The sequence below is a fragment of the Larus michahellis genome, chromosome 4, assembly GCF_964199755.1.
Source record: "Larus michahellis chromosome 4, bLarMic1.1, whole genome shotgun sequence".
NCBI classification, from domain to species: Eukaryota; Metazoa; Chordata; class Aves; order Charadriiformes; family Laridae; genus Larus; species Larus michahellis.
Genome location: NC_133899.1, coordinates 82,662,601 through 82,682,500, shown reverse-complemented (window position 1 = coordinate 82,682,500; position 19,900 = coordinate 82,662,601). Strand labels below are relative to the sequence as shown.

The window sequence follows — 19,900 nt, the reverse complement described above, 5'->3', positions numbered from 1 at the left end:
TACAAAACAAGCTACATCACCAAGGAACAGATAGCAGGAGATAGTACTATCCACCTCCAGGAACAGAAAGGATTCCCAAATACACACAGCATAATTTCCAGCTCCCCTTTTGTTCCAGACACATAGAATAGATACAGTAAGGTGATGGGGACGTTAATTTGGTGCTTCTGTCCAGCTCTCGTCTGTTGCAACTCTGATACCATTGAGTTGTCAAAGCTTTACACCTACCCTTACCAGATGAGACTCGTAAAGCATGATGTTGCTATTTCGTCTTTCTCGTGGTCCTCTCAAGAAAAAGGTCTGATTTTAGCAAAATAAATTCTATTTGTGATTAGCAAACAGACAATCCCGGCATAGTCCTGTCTTACCTTTCTGGGCTTATATGTAACCTGTTATCTTCTCTTCTTCCCCTTCTTTTTCTTTCTTCCAGAGAAACCTCACACTTATGTGTTTGTAGTCAAACAGAGTGGAAAGAATCTGTATACTATAATAGTCTCATGCCTTCAGTCATAAGTGTAATCACTGAGTGTACTCCTTTGCTACAAATCCAGCGCAGCCAGTGTCTGGTCCCTTTTTCCAGTCTCTTGTGTCTGTGTGCATTGACATACACAAAATAAAATGCGAACAAATGGCCTGAAACATGGCCATTCTGTTCTCTCTCTGGCTGTGTATCTGTCACCAACTGCTAATAACATTTTATTGTATATCCTGGATTCCGATTAGCTGCCTCAAAGTTGTTTGTAGAAGACCTTAATTTATCTTTCTGTCTGTCATATAAAAGATTGAGCTGAACTGCTGTGCTGCTGTTTAGTTTCTTACCTCTCCAGCTAGGTGTCAGCCTCAGATGACAGCCTCAGCAGAGTTGATGGCAATGTTCAGACTACCCCCACGTCCTGCTAGAGGGCGTACATCTTGCTTTTTGAGGACCCACTGTGCATGACCATAGCAAACAGAAGTGAAAAGGCACACGATGAAACAACAGTTTTGTTTGTGTATTTCCTATTAAGCAGTTAACCAACATTTACTTGTTGGTAACAGTTAACTGTTAACTTAGAACAACTTTTAAATAATTGTTGTGTTGCCTCCTGCGTGAAAGGAAATGATTTAAAAGCCACTACGGGGTCAGCCTACTGCTATTCAGCATATTTATCTTATTGGTAAAAGTGCTGCATCTGTCTAGAGGCCACAAATCTTGTTTGTGCTTCCTGTTGCAGAATGTTTATTACACAAGCAATCAGCAGCTCCATGTGGGTGTTCTGAGTCCCACTATCGACGATGATGACAACAGATGCCTGGTGGATGTGAACAGCAGGCCCAGGCTCATTGAATGCAATTATGCCAAAGCCAAGAGAATGAAGCTTTACTGGCAGTTTACTCAGGTAATCGTTACTCGGCAGACATTTCAGGAACTTCCAAAGCTCTGTTTCTGTATCCAAAGTGTGAGTAATCTGTTTACTAACAGAACAGAACTAGATTTATCCTTGCTTTCCTTGCACAGAGCCAGGAAGCTATGTTTACATTTGATCCCAATGTCATCTACCTCAGGAGGTTATTATAAAACTTGTATTATGTTTTCTGAGTTCACAATAAATTATTTGTTTCTAAGGTAGAGTACTGTTACAGAATTATCTAAATCAAAAAAAAAAGTTATTTTTAGTAGAGTGTAATGCAAAGTAACCTATTTAGGAACAAGAAACAGAAAAGGTCTTTTATTGTTCTTTTTTTTTGAAAGTAGCAACTCAGAGAAAGGGGGTGGTGGGTCACTGATGATACGGCCTCATAATGAGCTACTTTTGCAGTTACTTACTTAGAAAGACAAATACTTTTATGTGTGAGTGAGTGTAAGAGAGATATAAAAAGAAGCGCAAGTAAAGGTTGAGAAGTGATTTCACAGTGATGAGAATGCTGATAGGACACTGAGTCCAGGCCCGGTGTCCACACTTCATAACTGATTTAGAAATCAAGGCTTTAAAGAAGCCACAAAAGTTCTGGGGCTAGAAAACATGCTCTGTGATATAATGCTTATGGAAACCACTGTTCGGTTTAGCTAAGAGGAAGTGGCAGGGTGACTCAAAGCATATCAGTGTTTCCAGAGGGACATAGGTTATCTCCTGAAGACAAAACAGATTCCAATGGTTGGAAGCTGAAGATAGTTAAATTTGGTCTTTCAAAGGAAGGTAAGATTTTTCTAAGGTAAGAATTAAGACATTGGAAGTTTACCATGTCAGGTAGTGACATGTCGGTTGCTTCTGATAAATAAAACAAATTACAATACTTTTTAAAACAAGTGCCTGATTTAGCTTCTGGGAAAGATTTAATAACTAGTGCAAGTTTGACAGGTCACAGTTGCTCCTCTGCATTTTGAGTCTACAAATGTAGTTGTGTCCTCCAGCCCACAGGCTGAGGCTCACCGTTAAGGTAATTTTATTATGGCATTTAATTTTTCTGTAACATCCATGTGGGTTTGCAAATTCCTCTTCTGCCAACTCATTAGTTTCTTTCTTTAACTTCAACAGCCATGATCAGTATATTTTAGGACATTAGTAATACAATTTATTTAGCATCTACATTAGTGCAGAGAGCATTTGAACAGTAATCAGTAAAGCATACTATTAACATAATTTGTATTTATACTTGAAAGTAAGATCTTTGTGTTTAAAGGGTAGCTCTCAAGCAGCAAACCTTAAATCCCTAACCTGGAAGGACATCTCAGCTTTTACTTTCAGTCCCCTCAAGGGCAGAGTTTTAATTATGTCTTCTCTCCAACTGTAACAATGGTATTGTCCTGAGGAGAGCCCTCACTGTGGCCATCTCTGCACTCGATTCTTAGTTCCGTTGTAACAGGTATAATCAACGTATTTATTTAAATAGTATTTCAGTAACATTTTAATACTGGCCACCTATTCAGTGATAGCTCTGCATACCCCAGCCTGTTGGTGACAATTAATGGTTTCTACTCCAGAACATTGCTGCTATTTTGAAATACTGATTATGTTAGATGTGATTTGGGGGACAGCAGTAGAATGCACTGGTAATTTCACTATTAAAAGCTTCAAAAATAGTATTTAACTACTTTTGGTTTGTTTTCTGTCTGTTTCCATTCTGTGTTCCAAATACAAACTCCCAATGAAGGTGCAATGCTGTTAACCTAGACTCTATGGACTGTACTTAAGTCTTCTACAAAGAAACCCTGGAGAAGTGAAAGCTAATTAGTTGTTTCCTTATGATAAATTAAGAGACAAATGAAATAATTAAAAAAAAAGGATTTTGTTAACACCCAATGCAATTAAAATGACATTATTTCTCACCATACAGCATGCTGCGCAGGCCCTTGTAAGTTCTGTAAGGTGGAAGAAAGCTAATGAGAGTAATCAAGGCTTGCCAAGATCAACTGATCACCTGCATTTGAAATGCTCCCATTAGTCTGTTGAAAAGACGTTTTTTCTGTGAATACACTGGAAGCTGTCTATCTGAAAAGAGTCTTTTTTTATTGCATTATTAGTCTTGAAGTTTGTGAAATATTAATTAAAATGTAGATGCTGGCCATAGCTTTTTATAGCAGCTTCCTTTGGCTGCAAGTATGGTTTGACTCTCTGGATTCTCAAGCCGTTCGACAAGAATGTCTGATGATATAGGTAATTAAAAATATAGCAGTGCAAGTAGAGAATTGTCTCAGAAAGGGAATGGCATTAAGACTAACCAACCAGAGCAGGATAAACCAGTTGAACTAGATTTCCCCGAGCAGCACATAGATCAGTGTTTGCCCTGCATTACAGACATGTATCTTAAAATTTGAATGAGGAAACTTTCTCATTTTTCTGCAAAACACACTGTATTCTGAGAGGCACCATGATAGTCTGTGGTGGGATGTGGACTTGAGCCTGGTTGACAGAAGACTGTACAGCTCTTTAGAAACAGTATTCTTCAGATAACATTTTCCTCCTCCCTTACATTGTTGAAATGCCATGATGAGAGAAATCCTTATGACAAAAGTAGAAAATAGGGGTCATCCTCAGCTAATGGTCTCCTTGCTTCTGTAGATCTAGTACAGAATTACTTAATTCTAAATTTGCATCTTTGATTAGCAGTGTGTGTCTGCATACACATATATACACGTGTGTGTATATATATATTTATCAAAATTGAATTTTTTAATTTTCCTTTTACTTTGATGTTAAAATTTTAAGTTATGTGGCTACCTTCAGTTGTAGGGAATTGGAGTCAGACACTCAGATGTCCACTGTGATCTGGTGGACAAAATAGTGGAGGGAGCCACCACCAGTCCCTCAAACTGTTTTCATTATCCATCATGCTGGCTGACTGGACAGAGGCCTTGGGAGACTTTGTGGTATCTTTCTGTACAGGACAAAGTTGCGTTGGGCATTCAAATCTTGTATGATGTGTTTGTATAATCAGGATCCATCTGAGCAAATTTCCATGCTCCACAGTTTTGTACAGCTGCCAAATGCAAGAGACCCAATAAAATGTAGGCTTCAGTGACATTCTTCCTTCCAAGGCTTCTTCAAGTGTTTATAACTGTAATTATGTCAAATTATGTAAATTAGTCCTGAAAAGACTCCCATCAACGGGGTAGCGTTCAAGAATTTTATTGTTCAGGTTGCTTGTCAAGTCTTCTCTAAGGGAAATGCTTGTTTTGGGAATACTTTTATGCTGAAAAGTCTTCTAGATGTTTGACAGTTCACCTAGTTCAGTCTGTCTCACCACTTTTTACTTTAATCAGAACAAAATTAGACCTTATAGCAAAATAGTAAGTGATCACCAGAAATTGCACGAGGCAGAGGGGATGGAATTTCAAGAATTACATGGTAGTAAAATGGTCACAATTTTACTAAAATATTAATTTAAACATGATATCAAGGAAGCTGCTCTGGCATCATGAACCATTATTAAAGCAAAAACTAACCACAGTTGCCACCAAGTTCCCCTTATTTAGTACTAAACGATTAATCCTGTGCACACCAGGCAAGGAGGAGGTGCACGTGCAGCGTGTTGGCAGCAGCAGTCTGCTCCCCAGGGTAACCCAGTGCTTGCGGGAAGCATCAGGCCAGCATCACACCCGTGTGGCAGTCACTCTCCAGGTGCCCAGTGAAGCTGCTCTCCCTGGGACTGCTGGAGTGATGCGTTACGTGGTCTGCTGGGTGACAGAGAAGGGGCTCAGAGGGGTGGGAGATGGAGGCCAGTGCATCTGGACAGATAACTCCTTGGGACGTCTTTCAGTAGAAACTGCTTATGGCCAAAACCATGCTCTTCTGAACTGACTATCTGATACTATTAAATTTGTTCTGTGTACTAAGAAATGGTACATTCTAAATGCTGCAGTCAGGTTTTTTGGAAGGGGGGTGTTTGTTGGTTTGTTTTTTTAAGAAGTTTTCTCTGTCTCCAGTCTGATTTCTCAGATTTATTGCTGTGACACAATGAGTACCCTACAAGTGAAATTCATCTCTATATACATCACCTGGGTGACAGCAGGCCATCCAGAAAGCACTCTTAAGGCACTTTATGACTCCTTCAGCAGCATAACAAAGGCAAAAGGAGGAAGTTTTTCTGTAATTACTCTTTATCTTGAAGTGTCTTAATGTTTATATTTTGTCAGATAGGCATGTGACACTTTCTTATGCTTCTAACCAAACTAGTGACGCTGTCACTGTTTGCTGTTGTGAGAACCGTTACAGGTGAGGGCTCTTTGTAAAAAGAGGTATAAACAAGAGCATGAGGTTAGAGCTAAAAACCTAAGAGATTAATCCTTTTAAGGCTGTTCCGTGTTGAATTCTTTTCAGTACAGCAAGCTCTGTTAATTTTGGTAATTCAGTTTCCGGTGTGGTTGCCATAGAGAGGTAAGAAGAGTGTGCATCTACAGCGATGGAGACTCATCGCAGACCTCATGGGAGGGAGAGGCTGTGCGGAGCCCCTGCTCAGCATTGGCCTGTGCCCACGTCCACCAGCAGTCACGTCTGCCCGCGATGCTAATGTTGCTTTTACACGTTACGGACAATTGTGATTCTAGTCAGTGCTGGAATTTTCCAGTTCAGAAGTGTTCAGAGGGGTGGTTTATGCTATCCTGAGAAGCTGTAAATGAAATTTGTTGCTGACAACTGTAATTACCATATGTATAATTTCCCAAATACATAGTAAGAATTGCTTTGGAAGGAAAAGGAAGACAGACGAGAGCAAATTAACTACTCGGTTGTTACAGTATTCCACAGACAAACATGATGATTCAGATCTCATTTAAACAGTTATTAGATAATAGATAGATTAAATAGATATTCTATGTAGCTATATAAAGAAAGAATAGACATTAAAATTACTCAAAGCATTTACATCTTGTTCCTCCTACAGATTTTGGCCTTCTCCAGACAGTCATTCTGAATTACTCTTACCTGTCTTTATCTTATGAAATGAAAGGATGTGCAGTACTACTGCTAGCTAGAACCATTACGCAAACCACATCCCAAACAAGTAAGGCAGTGCAGGGGCAGACTGCATGGTGGGATTAAACGGGGGGCCTGCGAAGCAAGCAGAGAATCTCTGTACTGATTTCATGTGCCCCCTTGCTGATCGTACACAGTGCAGAAGTGGAGGCTAACACCATTACACAGCAGACCGTTTCCTTCTAATGTCCGCTCCTAGTTTTCAGCCCATACATTAGCCAAGGACATTGGAGTACAAGAGGGATTAATTTCAGTAGAGCTGTGTGACCACGGGAACATTTGTCCCCATGATCTTTTTCAGATTCTTCCATTATGAGAGCCACGGGGTAGAAAAACAGCATCATTACTTTATCAAGAATTTGAATTTATGCTGTACTTCTAGCCCCAAAGATGCACATGCACTCAATATGTACGTGCAGTGTAAGACACGCGGTACTGCTATACTGCTGTGTAATTATGCAGTGCTATCTGCCTGGCAGCTCAGAACAGAAAGTGATTGCGATCCTGTTAAAAAAAATACAGATTTTGATCCTGCAGGAGAAATATAAAGAAAATCAGAACCTAATTATTCAATTAATTGAGCCAACAGACTGGGTTAAGCCCCATATTTTTAGTGAGGCTATCTGGTTTTTAAATAGCTGCTGTTGCCAAATGTTCCGTTTCAAACTCAACCACAAAAGAGCACTTCCACAAGCCCCAGGGGCCCCAGTGCAGGGTCGGTGCATGGGTCCAGTGCATCAGCAGCACTTTTTTCTATACTTAGCTACTCTTTGCCTGTCTTTGATCAAATATTACCCTAGCTTGCCTGTACTTAATATTTTAACTAACTGGATAACTGCAGAAGGTGTTAATAGCTGTAGGACAAGGAACTGGAACCATTGGTCTGCTTAGACATGAGAAAGTGATGGCTAATGTTTTAATTTTATTTTTGCTCTAGTAAATTTGTCCCTAATTCATGTGCAATTTAACCAATATTTTTGTCATATTAAACACTTTTTAAAAACAGGTGTATTAGAGTATTTGGGTTTTGGGCTTCTTGAGCTATGTCTTACTATAAGCCTACAAACTCTTTATTCCCATTTATGCGGAATGGAATTATTTAGAAATACAAAAATCTGTAAGCATTCGGCCTTTCTCCATTTTGGTTACTCGACTTCAACTTAACTATGAAAATGTATATGCAAAACACATGCAGAAAAAAATACTAAATACAACTATTACTAGATAATACTCTGTTTCAACAACGGTATTAAATTTTTTCGCAGTTATTGCTGCATCTTTAAGGTCCCTTCCAACTCTAACCGTTCTATGATTCTATAAGTTTAGTCTTATATTTGGAGCAATTTTTTAATAGCAAGTTTTAATGTTTACAAATTAGGTGTAGAATTTGCCAGCTAGGAAGTTGGTGTGTGAACACAGCAGTAAAATGAGCTTTTAGTGGGTGCATTTCAAGTCTTTTCCAGCATATCACATTATGCAGTATTTACTCTCCTGAGGACTACATTTAAGCTCCAAAGACACTTGTGCTGAATTAATTTAGAAGGAAGTTAACATATACCCATGTTTTCCTTCAAAACAGATACCCTATTTGAATATTTTAGCATATAATTTTAAACACCAATTTATTTACAAAGAAATTATTTGTTCTAGTTCCACCTGATTTTTCCTAATTTCAGATGTCCAGATAGGCTCCATCCAAAAATCGCAGATGACAGCTGCTGCTGACAAGGTGCTGCACAGCTTTATAATGACAGACATGCAAAAGAACAGCCAATTCCAGAATGTTTTCTACAATTTGACTGATAACCAACACTTACCAAATGACGTGGCTGGGTTTCAGGAGATCTGAGCTCTGTTCTTGGTCCCTCATCTGCATCACTGGACCAATCACTTCTTGAGTTCCGCATTCCTCAGCTGCAAGATGGATGGAAGTATTTTCACCTTTAGCATACATCTTTTATTATTTCTAACTTCCCAGGCAAAACCAAAACTCTGTCCTGATCAAGTCAGTAGAAGTCACACCTTTAATTCCAATAGAGACAAGAACAATATGTATGTAAGCGAGGTTCGGCTACCGAGTAACACGCTACAATCCAAGATGCAAATACTCAAGAAAAACGTTCACTTGGAAGGCAATTAAATCAGGATGCAATAATGGTGTCTGTGAGAAGAAAAGAGGGTTAGTTATTTGGTGAGATGATTCAGGCCATCAAGTCTGGTATCCTGAACCTGACAGTAACAATACCCAGTATAACCGACAAAAAAGAGATTATTTCCATTATTGTCTGAGTAAACTGTGCAAAGTTTGTGATGCAGCTGCAAGGACATTCCTTTCCCAATATCAATTATAATCAGCTAACAGATTTGTGTTGTTATGAGGGAAAAAGCCATTTTCAATAGCTAGGTACTGTGACCAAAGTCCCAAAGAGCCCACCTTAAATTCCCATGTTAGAATATGCAGATCGATTGAAATACTAGTGCAAATTCATTTCTTAATTTTCTTCAGTTGACACTCAATTTATTTCTTGGTCTCTAGAGATTGGTTTAATCATAAGCATATAATGACAATGCAAGCAGTTCAGTTTCTGGGTTAAAATGAGTTAGGACGCCTTCATATTGAGCTCTCGGATTAGAAAACCCAGATTAATTGACTACACCACACACAACACAAAAGGAATAAAACTGTTATTCAGTATTTTTGTTTTCCAAAGGAGTTACATTTTAGTAAGATTCACTTCTCGCAAAGAAATAGGAATGTGTATTTTCTCTCATCCAAAACCAATAAATATAATGTAAAAATAATAAAATGTTAAGTTGTCTAGTGAAAACATCTTGTCTTTCCTAGGGAAAGCATAAAAATCTCAGGTTATCTAATTGTGCCAAAAGGAGTTTCTTGTTTTTCTGGCTGAAGATGAATAACGAGGTATTCCCTAAGCCAAGCTAAGGTTGGAAAATATAATGTGAACTTTTCTTCTTTACATTAGTTTTCTAGGTATGCTATTGTTAGAACAACATTTTCATCCATAAAGAGAAAAAGAATAAGACAGTAAGTGCTCTTAGGCATGATCTTCACGCTGTGCATGCTGTGAATGGATTTTCATTAGCAAACTAACATTGCATTTTGTGCACACTCAAAAGGGGGGGGGAGACATGTTAATGAGAGTTTTGCACAGACAAACAATGCAGAACAAGCCTTAGAAAGCACTATAAACAGAAGTGATGATAGCTTCAAAACCAAACAAAAGGGCAAAACCTAGGAATACACAATTTCCTGCATCACAGATCAGAAAATTAATTAACTAGATTAATTACCTCATCTAGAAGACTGCTTCAGGCAATGGTCAACGCTGCCTGTTTCGCAGAAACGAGCTCTATTCTGAGCCAGCAGTTCACCGTAACACCAGGAGGAGGATTCCCTTCTTGACCCCTAATGTGCTCTCTTCATGAAGACCAAGATTGGATTTGTCTGAATGATCATCTCTGCATGCCTATAAAAAGTTGTGTTATCAGCACTCTTAAAATTAACCCAGCCCACAAAAAACATCTGATGCCTGTGAATATGAGTTCGCAGCCATCAAACACTGATGCCTGCAACAATGAGTTCAACAGGTTTCCTAAACCCGCATAAATCACAGTAGTTGCTGCAAATTTGCAACCTCTAACAATCCTTTTTTCCTTAAAAAGTTAATCTACCAGTTTCACACTGGTATTCACAGGTATTCATACATCGGATGTATGAATCGGATTCATACATCACACATCGGATCACCGAAGTCCGATACCACTGTAAATTGTCATTTACATCCTACGCAAAGTGCTGGTTTTATTTCATTTTAGTATATTTTAGTATATTTTGTAATTCCCCATCATCTTAATATTCCATCCACTTTAAAGCATCTTTGTTGCCTTTCTCTGTCTTCTACTTTAGACATCTTGAAGCAAGCCTAGATCAAGGCAGATAAATCAAGCCTGACTTGTTTGCAGAAGTCGTTTATATGTAATCTCAGAATGAAAGACAAAAAGGTAACTTTTCTAAGCTTTTCACAAACTCTATTTGTAAAACATGCAAATAAAGCCAATGTATCCAGCACTCCCCTCTTTTTCCTAGTTATACCGTAATATTGTTTCTCTACACAGGCAGCTACTGTATGGGACAACCCATGAAAAGAAAGATTGTATAAGAAAAAATGTTACCCTGCAGAAAACATTGGTGCAGAGCATTAACTCTGGATTCCTTTCTATAGGCCAGGTTTCACTCAAGACTCCAGAGATGTTCAGAAACAGAGGATTTACCTATATCTAACACTACTGCTAGTAGAAGCAGATATAAAATGTAGCTGTTGTTGTTAACTTACGTAGTGCAGAAACACATCTTAATTTCTAATTCAGAACTCTAGAGTATTGAAGTTAGAACACTAAATAGCCAGCGACTACTCAGCGTAGCGGGTTCTGCATTTACAGTTTTCTGAATGCTACCAAGTAGGACAGTAGGCAGTATGTGGCAAAAGGAGGATGCACGAGAGACACAAGCAGCATCCCCTTTTAACAGAGGGAAAAAAAATTTCAGAAAATGTCAACATGCATTTCTGGAGCTTACTCTTTTATGACTGTCGAAAAGACATTCCCTTTATTTCTGAATGAATTGTCCGTTCAACTTGTTACTCAGGACAGCAGCTGTAGTCAGGAAAGCGACGCGCATCATTATCAGCTGCATAGCACAAAGCTAATTTTTCCTTTTCTACAAAGGACTGATTAGGTAATCCTAGCTATCAGAAGATCAGCATAATGCATCATCATCTGGATTTGCTGCCAAAACAAAACCAAACAATATGTTCAGCTGTAGATTTTGTGTTTTGCCATAATCATCAGGGCTAGGTATGGATAAAAGATTCCCTTTTTAAACTACTTCCCACCCACCCCGTGCCAGAAACAGTGTTCAGTAATTAATTTTAAAAATCATATTGTAGATCTAGAATATTTGTTTCTGCAGATGTTTTTCTAATAATATGTCAGAAAGATTTCCTGGCCACTGCTGATTGATACAGTCATGATTTGTGTTTACTTTCTGAAAAAAACCCTAATGATCTTTCTAGTCTGGCTAATGTATTCTACTCCAAAGCCCACTTTAGTTTTCTTAGTTTTATCATCATTTTCTGTAGCAAATTGTGTTTTCAGCTATCATATCCTGAATAGCTTCATTGTATTTCAGTGGAGGCTTGAATTTATTTCTTTGCAAGGTATTATTTCTTAATCTTGCTATTAACAATGGGCCTTTGTAATCCGATTTAAATCTGTGGTAAAATTTTCTATTTATGTGGAAAATACTATTGATAGATATAAATCTATACATTCCGTTTCTGATTTTTATGCTGTTTCTCTGTAATTTGTTTTCTATTCCAATTACATCCTCTGTATGAAACTGCATTTCCTTTTGACACGTTTAATTGCTTTTATTTAAATATTTTCTTTAGCAATATTGTGTATTTCCACATCCTGAATATTTAACTATTACAACTTTAGAGGGCTGCGCTCAGAACCTAGACTGCTCCACAGTCACGTTGCCAATCTAGATTAAACGAAACAGAAAATGATCGCACAGTCCACTAGTTACTAAAACCTAGTTTGGACATACAGATAAGGCTGCATCATTTGATTTGTCACAGCTACAGTATTAAAAATTTGTTGCAGCAATATAAAAAATTAGCATTTATGATTACGTAAAATCTGAACACTCACTCAGAAGTCTCGGTAGTGGAATGAGATAAACTGTGACATAGACATTAAACAGTTGTAACTGTTGAATGATGCATCTAATTCCATTGTCAGATGATGCTTCATAGTACGTACTCACTGGGTACCAGTAAATGGATGTAAGACCAGAGCTCGGACGGCTGCCTGACAACAGAACCTGAGTTCAGGAGGAGAAACGAGGAGGATGAAAAAAAAATATATTTTTTTTTTCCTTAAGAAATGGTTTGGCTGATCCCTGTTATAAGTCCATCTAAGTTCATGTTGTGCACAGCACTTAGTTTTGGTTAGTATTGGAAAAATAAATTCACATTTTAAAAGTGTCTGGTAAAGATTCTCACTTGCCTATCTAACTGTAAATAGTGATCCTAATAGCTGACAGAAAACACCTTTTTAATATGTAACAGTACTGTAGATAATATTTCATACAATAATAGCAGCTAAATGCACCTTATTTTCACAGTAGTCGTAACAAATACATTAGGAACAAAGTGCCTTTAAAGTAGAGCAACAGTTAATAATATACTTCACTGAGGAATACTTTAATTTAAATAGTTAAAATTAATTTTTGAAAGATGTGAACAACAAAGAGTATGCTGTAGAGCCTGCTTTACTTACAGAGCACCTGCTCGCCAAAGAGTTGGAAAATTTGTCATACTGCTTTAGAATTGAGAAGGAATTAATCAGTTACCTATATATACCGTTACACGTACCTATATCCTTTATGCAATTATAAAGCAGAAATTCTAAGCTCAAAACCATTATCCAATATTTCCAAGCAAAGGCAATACTGAAAATACATTAACTACTGTATGGGATAAATTATTCACTTTTTCCTGTGACCACTGCAGCAACATCCACACAGAAGTGACCACATAAAAGACAAAATGAATTGTAAAAATCAAATAATTTTTTTTTAGACTAAATTTGGTGTGCTAACAAGTCACTGAAAATTTACCCCAGTATTCTGGGGAAGTGAATGAGAAGACTGTGCATTCCGTTTGGAGTGGAGATTATCTGTGTTATATACACCTCAGCATAATTCTTTGATTCAAACGTATCAAAGCAATAGTGAAGATTAGAGTTTCTGCCTCAAAGGTAGAGTGAACATGTAAACATTTGAGGTCACTGACTGAGGTACAAATAGAAAATTATAGACTAGTGAATGCAGCAGTCTATATAGCATACATGATCCAAGATTGGATATACTTATTAACCTTGTAAGACTTTTTTCTGAAATAGCCATGATTAGGCAAGCTGATAGGACCATATTTTTTTTTTCTTCTTCTTTTAGGTAGAATAACATGAGCTTTGATGTGATGAGCAGAAACTAGGTTTAAACCCTGTAATGAAAGCGTATGCTTTATAGTAACGTGTTAAAAAGAGCTATCAGTCTGATTTTCAGTAATGCTGACAACCTCCAGCATTCATTTAGTAACCCTCATTTTTATAAGGGATCAAACCCTGTCTTCAGTTTTATGCCCAGAGCTTTTACTACCTTCTGAGGCCCTGGTTTAGTTGAAAGCAACAACCTCACTTCCCCATTTTCCCTTTCTACATTCCTTTTTCTGCAGCTCACAGAACTCATCACACCTATCTAAACGACCGGAATGTCATGGATCATATCTAGCAGATGTGCCAAGTACAAACAATGACTAAATTGACCAAGTCAGTTAGATGCTGTAAATTACTTGTTCAGCTTTAATGATGCCACATACGCACATTAGAATCCTTCCTTTAAAACACCTAAACTACGTGAAGTAGCATCTCTGGTCTTTTCCTGATGAGTGCTTTTTTGTTCATATATCAAAACACAACCTTGGCAATCTAACTTCAAGTAACAAAGAACAGAAAACTACTTGGTTCTTGCTGAAGAGAATTCTTACTGAAGAAAATTAGAGACTAAATATAATGCTAAATGTCTATTAAATACAGCCAGAAATAAAAAAGATTTTACACTGCGACCAGTAAAATATCATCTGATTAAAAGGTCTATCATTCATCACAAAAGATATGTCACCCTAAGGTGACATTTTTGGCAAGAAAACCCATGAGTTCAGAAGTTTTTGGCTGGGTATATGCTTACGGAAACTTCTTAATGCATCTTTTGTCATGAAGTCAGAACATGCTTTGTTTAGCTGTGGGAGCATAACACGGTATATAAGCCCAGTTCTGCAGTAGCAATGGTATGGAGGGGCGGGACTTCCAGGTTACACGGTTTCTTTACAAAAAAATTGTATTTACCATCTCTGGTATTTCCAAAGCTGTACCAAAGCTTTGTCCTATTTGTAGCCCTCTGGATAGGAGGCCTTCTAGACATTAGAGAAGCTTTATGACAGCTTTCAACTAAGCCTGGTTCTGCAAGGACCAGTATTCCAGAGAGGACTCATCCTGGTTTATTGCCTGGTTTATTTACATTATTATGGCAATGGGGAGGTTTGGGAACTGTGTGTCTACCACCACCCAATAAACCAAAACAAAAACCATAGAACAGTTCAGCAAAGACTGTCTAACTGCTTTGCACAGCTTCTTAGCACTCCAGCTCTAACCTAGAATACGTAAGTATATAGTTGTAACGTGTCACACTTTCTAAAAGCAAGTTGGTTTTTACGTACTACAGACTCGCATGGGAATGCCTCCCTGCCAACCACGTTCACCCATCCTTGTACTGCAGTGGTTTGTGGACACAATCAAATGGTATTCTTAGATGCCGTTATTATTGGATAAATTCTGCTTTAGTGAAAGACTTGAAAGGAAATCGCTTACACATGGCAGATAGGCAGAATGTACAATAATTCTGAAGGAAGTCAAAAGTATTGCTTTCCCCTGTGCGTGTTGTGGCACGTTCCAATAGCTATTGGTCATGGCAGGGTGCGTGACTTGAGATAGCATTTACATTAAAAGTACACTTATGAAACACTCCATAAGTTTTATGCGTGTCTAAGGATACCAGCAGGAGTTGAGAGTATTTGTGCTTCTCACAGGCATTGCTTCAATTTGCATTGCAAACCCCATCAAGTTTTCAGTCAAAGTTGTTAGTGCTGTCACGTGCAGTCTATTTTTATAAAATAGTTGACCTGGATATTTATTTATCCTCCTGAGACTTCTGATGCCTTTGAGCTGCCTTCTCATCATCCACAATCTTAATCCTAATTCTGTTCAGGGCAGAATTCCTCTTTAACTTGTTTCAGCCTATAGAACTATATTTTATGTATCATGATTAAAGATTTTACCCTAGGCTATCAATTTTTTGCCTTTAAATTAGAAAGTAGAGGTCTTACCTAGGATGGGGAAAGCGAACCAGATAAACAACTTGCCTTTCACTTTGCCTGAAGCATAGTATTACTATAAACCATTTTGCTGAGCAAGCCGTAAACATGACTGTTTTATACGAGTTTTACTAAATGGTTATAAAAAAAAGAATTAACTGAAAGGACACCTTTGTCTGCGTTTGGCTTTAGGGTTCCAAATGCTAGCAATGATGACGGATTGCAGAAACCACTCAGGAATACTGCAATTTGGAGGCCAGGCCAGTCAGAGCAGCAAGATGTAGCGTTAGCTTTCAGTGCGTCAGTCCTGCTTGCTTGTTTTGCTTTCAGTGGAGTTACTCAGTTCATGCGCTTTAATGAGTTAAGAGATGGCTAGTTCAGGCTTTGCAACATATAGTGGGGTGCACTGTCATCACCCTAGAGATAACAGACCAGTACCACTATCACAGGCTGGCATTAGGCATAGGAAGGGGGGAAAAAATGAACACAATTACCTAGGCTAACAACAGGAAATTGTAAGTAAGCACTATACAAACCCTTCTGCTTGTACTTCAGAGCAGTTCTTTCATTTATATGCTTACTGAAAGGAACCAAAGCTGTGTAGACTGCAGCCTCTCTGAGGGATTAAGCCGTGGTTCTGTACAGACCTCACCTCTCCAAGCTGTTCTGTTTCTAACGGGACTTGAGTCTTCCCGTTTCTCTTTTGTGGGCAAAAAAAATCATGCTGCTAAAAGCATCCGTGCTCTCTACACCACTCAATTCACACATATTAGCCACTGCTTAACTTTGGTGTCTCTTTTATGTTCCAGACAGCAGCTCCAGTGTACTCAGCAGGATGATTTTCAGCAGCCACTGCAGAGTGCTTTGCTGCACATCAAAAAGAGCTTCCTCAGTTTTTTTATCTCCCGAGTCACTTGTTTCTATTAAATAGAAGCCGAATTTCACAGGGGGGCACATCAGGAGAAGAAAAGGAGGGAGGTGGGGGGAGTTGTGTGGTTCTTTGGTTGCTTGCTTGTTTTGTTTTTCCTTAGTTTACACTTTGGTTTTGTAGCTGTCTTTATTAAAGTATTTCGCATGAATACATTTACTGTAACACCTATGTAAATCACCTAGGTGATTTAGAATAGAGAAAAAACATTGTCTCCACTGTGAACATCCTCCTTCCTCTACCCTGAAATCCACAATGGGAATAGATGGCATTTGGCCCATTCCAGCGAAAGAAACCCTTGACCATTGATACAAAGGGGAGTTAGGCGGACAGAAATTCCAACTCAGCACAGCAGTATTTAAGACTTAGTGCTGTGGCTTCTCTGCCTAACAGTGCGCTAAGCTAGGTGACTAGGCCCCATGCACCGTCCTTGGGGAGGAAAAATAGGCACCAAAGAACGGGATTCACCAAGTGCAGACAACAAACAAGGTGGTTGCCCCCGCCCAGCTGCTGAAGCTGTTGACCCTAAATATAAGGGCTCTTCAGCCGGTGTGCACGAGCCAGTCAACACGTTCTGTGGAGGTATTGGTCTTTATTTCAGTTCTGCAGATTCGGGTGCTAGGGATCTAAGGCAGCCAGCACACCTCGTAGGAAACAGGTAGGGTCTTTTATATAAAAAGGTAATAAGGAAAAAAAACCACATTAAAATAGCTGATTGGTCACTTGCAGTTATATAACAAAAACTCGTTTGTGCATGTCCTGATTTCTGTCTGGCTCGGTGTACTAAGGTGGTCTTACATTTACATATAAAATCTCCTAGAGGTGGGATTTTTAGTATTAAAATTATCTAAGGTAACTAGAGGCTATACCTTCATCCTATCAGCTACTACTAGGTTACTGTTTAACTTTCTATTCTGTTGGGGTTCCTATTGGAACAATGGCTAACTTCAAGATTGGATTATTTATGCTTTTGGGGGTTTTGTTTTAGGGACTTTCCATTCCCATTGCCATGGTTTCAGAGCAGGCTGTCATAGTCACTCAATTTTGTGGATTTTTAGCTCTTTTGGACATGAAAGCCAGCTAGACCCGAGCATCCTAGCTCATCCTTCTTCATAAACATAAAAGCTGTTCTTAAGATGGACACCACAGAGTTCATGTCACAGAGTTCGGGCAAGAAGAGTTGTACTAGGATAATGCTTCTGATTTAGCTGTGGAGAGAATTAATTATGTTCCTTCACTTACGCTAATAAGATAGAAATGACAGGAGAGGTCTAAAAGTACTATACCCAGATTCATATCCCACGTACGAAAATCAGGCAAGTAATGGAGCTGAACAAGTCTCCCAGAGCTGGTTAGTTTTCTGACAAGACAGAAAGCGGGACAACATCTTCCTCCTGCTTCCTTAGCGCAAGGTCTGAGCTGAGAGAAGGACTGACTGATAAATGAAAGATACAGAACTGGTTAACTTGAATGACAGCAACACAAGCCTCTCCAGCATCAGTTGGAAGCACAAGGAAGTTGACGTCAGTTTGGGTTTAGGCAGAAACACTTGTGATAAACTGTAATTCCCAATTTAAACACAGGGAGGTGACCCTGGGTGCCATGCAACACTAGGTCTATGCAGAGAAAACCCATAATCAACAGGTTTCATTAAGAGAGACCGTATGTTTTGCTAAAAGGAAACAAAACAAAACAACTGTTTCTTTTGAGAAAATACCCATTACCTTAGAGTTTTATATCTGAAGGACCTAATTGAAAGCTCATTGAGTTCATTTGGAAAAAAAAGAAAAAAAATCTCACCACAATGAGCTTTAGAAGGCCAAAGTAACTTGGAGGGGGAGGGTAGTGGGGGTGCGTGTTTAGCATAAGGGAACAAATAGCATATAATGAAGCTTTGACTAATTTCCCATACCAGTTTCTTCTGCTTTCTTGTATATCAAGCAGTTTTATTGCTTATAGATAGCTTAGAGTTTATGCTCCCATCAGACACCCAAATTTAACTACCATTATTAATAAGTGTCAATAATAGTTACACAGCGGTGGGAAAATACAGTTCGCTCAGCATTTTGTTATGGAGGTATATTAAAATGCCTACTGTAAGCCTGTGTCTAGTAAATTAAGCAGTGAAAACTGTATCTAGACTGCATGTAGCCCTACCAAGGAGTATTATGGGAGCCTCATGTTTTGAATTTTGTGGATTATTCTAGAAAAACAGTCTCTTACCCAAACCCATATTTAAGACTTACACCTTTCAAACCTAATTCTGCATTTCATTAGCCAGTCCCAAAAAATGTTTTTAGAAGCCACTTCTCAGAGAAAGTACTTACTAGCTATTAGTGGTAGGATAGGAGGAGAGGAGACCTCCCAGCCGCCTGTTGGAATGAAGCAGAAGCATGAGCTGCCCTTGCCTTCTCTGAAAAAAATCAAACTTAGCATTTCTATGGGATTTATGCTAACATCCTGGTGATTATAATAGAAATTTCTCACAGTTATGACTTCCTAATGCAAGGCGTAACACAGATGAGGTGGGGTTTTTGTATGGTATTGGGTGGTTGCATTTTGGGGTTGTTTTTTTTTATAGCAACTAATTTTTCCCCATTGTACAAATAAGTAATTTAAAGTGGCTGCTCTTTCCATACTTCATCTGTACTGATTTACACCCCATTCTTCGATTTGCGATTAAGCCACTGATTCTCTACTACACAAGTCCAAGATACTCTAGAGGAAGACAGACTTTCAGACTTCTGTGCAAATTACTCTACTCTGTATAACTTGGAAGAAACTTCCCAGACACCGATGTGTACAAATTAACTATTATCTTTATTAGACAGGAGAGAGGGTTGAAAGAACCAAGTGAAACCAAAACTAAAGGGAAAAAGTAATTTGTCACCTACATGATGATTTAATTGTAATTTATTGTGTGATAGCCCCAGTGATTTAAGATTTGCTGCAACTCAACAGTAAAGACAGGACTTTAATATGGCAGTATTAAGCTGAGAATTGAACAGAGAGTCAACACTGAGGACTGGCAAGATAAGATTAGAAAAAACAGTTCATTTCAGAATTCAAAGAACAAAATTTTTTTGCTTTTTAGCCTACATGCAGGACACCCCTGGCCAAAGCACGGGTTCTCTTTTGCCTGCTTTTGACGTTTCAGAGGTGCAGCAGAGCCACTAAGCCAGGTAACGGAAGCAAAGAGGAAGGCTTTTGGCTCATGGTTAAAAAGCACGGCCAGAAACACAGCTCAATTCTAGAAACTCCATTTGCTGAAATGGTAACCAAGCAATTGAGGCTATTCTAAATTACATCAGAGATTAAAGCAGTCTGTGACAAAGGGAACCTTCACTCCAAAGCCAACCTAGTGCTTGTCTCTAACTGAAACATTTTTCACAGTAGCGGTGGACTTTAGTAGATGGACATTGGAATGTGCTCTATATTATCACACAATAGCAATGCAACAAGTTCACAATGTTTAATCCAAACACTTTTTTTCCCCCCCCCAT

At 38.6% G+C, this 19,900-nt stretch overlaps 1 protein-coding gene and 1 long non-coding RNA gene across 31 annotated transcripts in view; one reads left to right on the top strand and one right to left on the bottom strand.

Annotated features, from left to right (window-relative positions):
* LOC141742801 (uncharacterized) overlaps window positions 1-19,900 on the bottom strand; it is a 343,134-nt gene that overhangs the window by 36,032 nt on the left and 287,202 nt on the right. For 15 of the 18 annotated variants that reach the window (XR_012586865.1, XR_012586870.1, XR_012586873.1 and 12 more), the window contains 3 exons: window positions 9,765-9,940; window positions 8,270-8,366; window positions 820-930 (listed from right to left, as the gene is read on the bottom strand). This is a non-coding gene — a long non-coding RNA (uncharacterized LOC141742801). The remainder of the gene's footprint in view (window positions 1-819; window positions 931-8,269; window positions 8,367-9,764; window positions 9,941-19,900) is intronic. The other 3 variants (XR_012586874.1, XR_012586877.1, XR_012586879.1) reach the window with 2 other exon arrangements.
* Window positions 1-19,900, top strand: part of GALNT18 (polypeptide N-acetylgalactosaminyltransferase 18) — a 281,814-nt gene that overhangs the window by 227,612 nt on the left and 34,302 nt on the right. For 3 of the 13 annotated variants that reach the window (XR_012586860.1, XM_074586017.1, XM_074586014.1), the window contains exon 11: window positions 1,215-1,379. The exons of 3 other annotated variants lie outside the window; for them this stretch is intronic. Coding sequence is in view for 9 of the 10 variants with exons in the window: in XM_074586017.1 (XP_074442118.1) it covers window positions 1,215-1,379 (165 nt within the window). In the remaining variant the exon portion in view is untranslated. 7 more of the 13 variants (XM_074586011.1, XM_074586010.1, XM_074586012.1 and 4 more) reach the window with 6 other exon arrangements.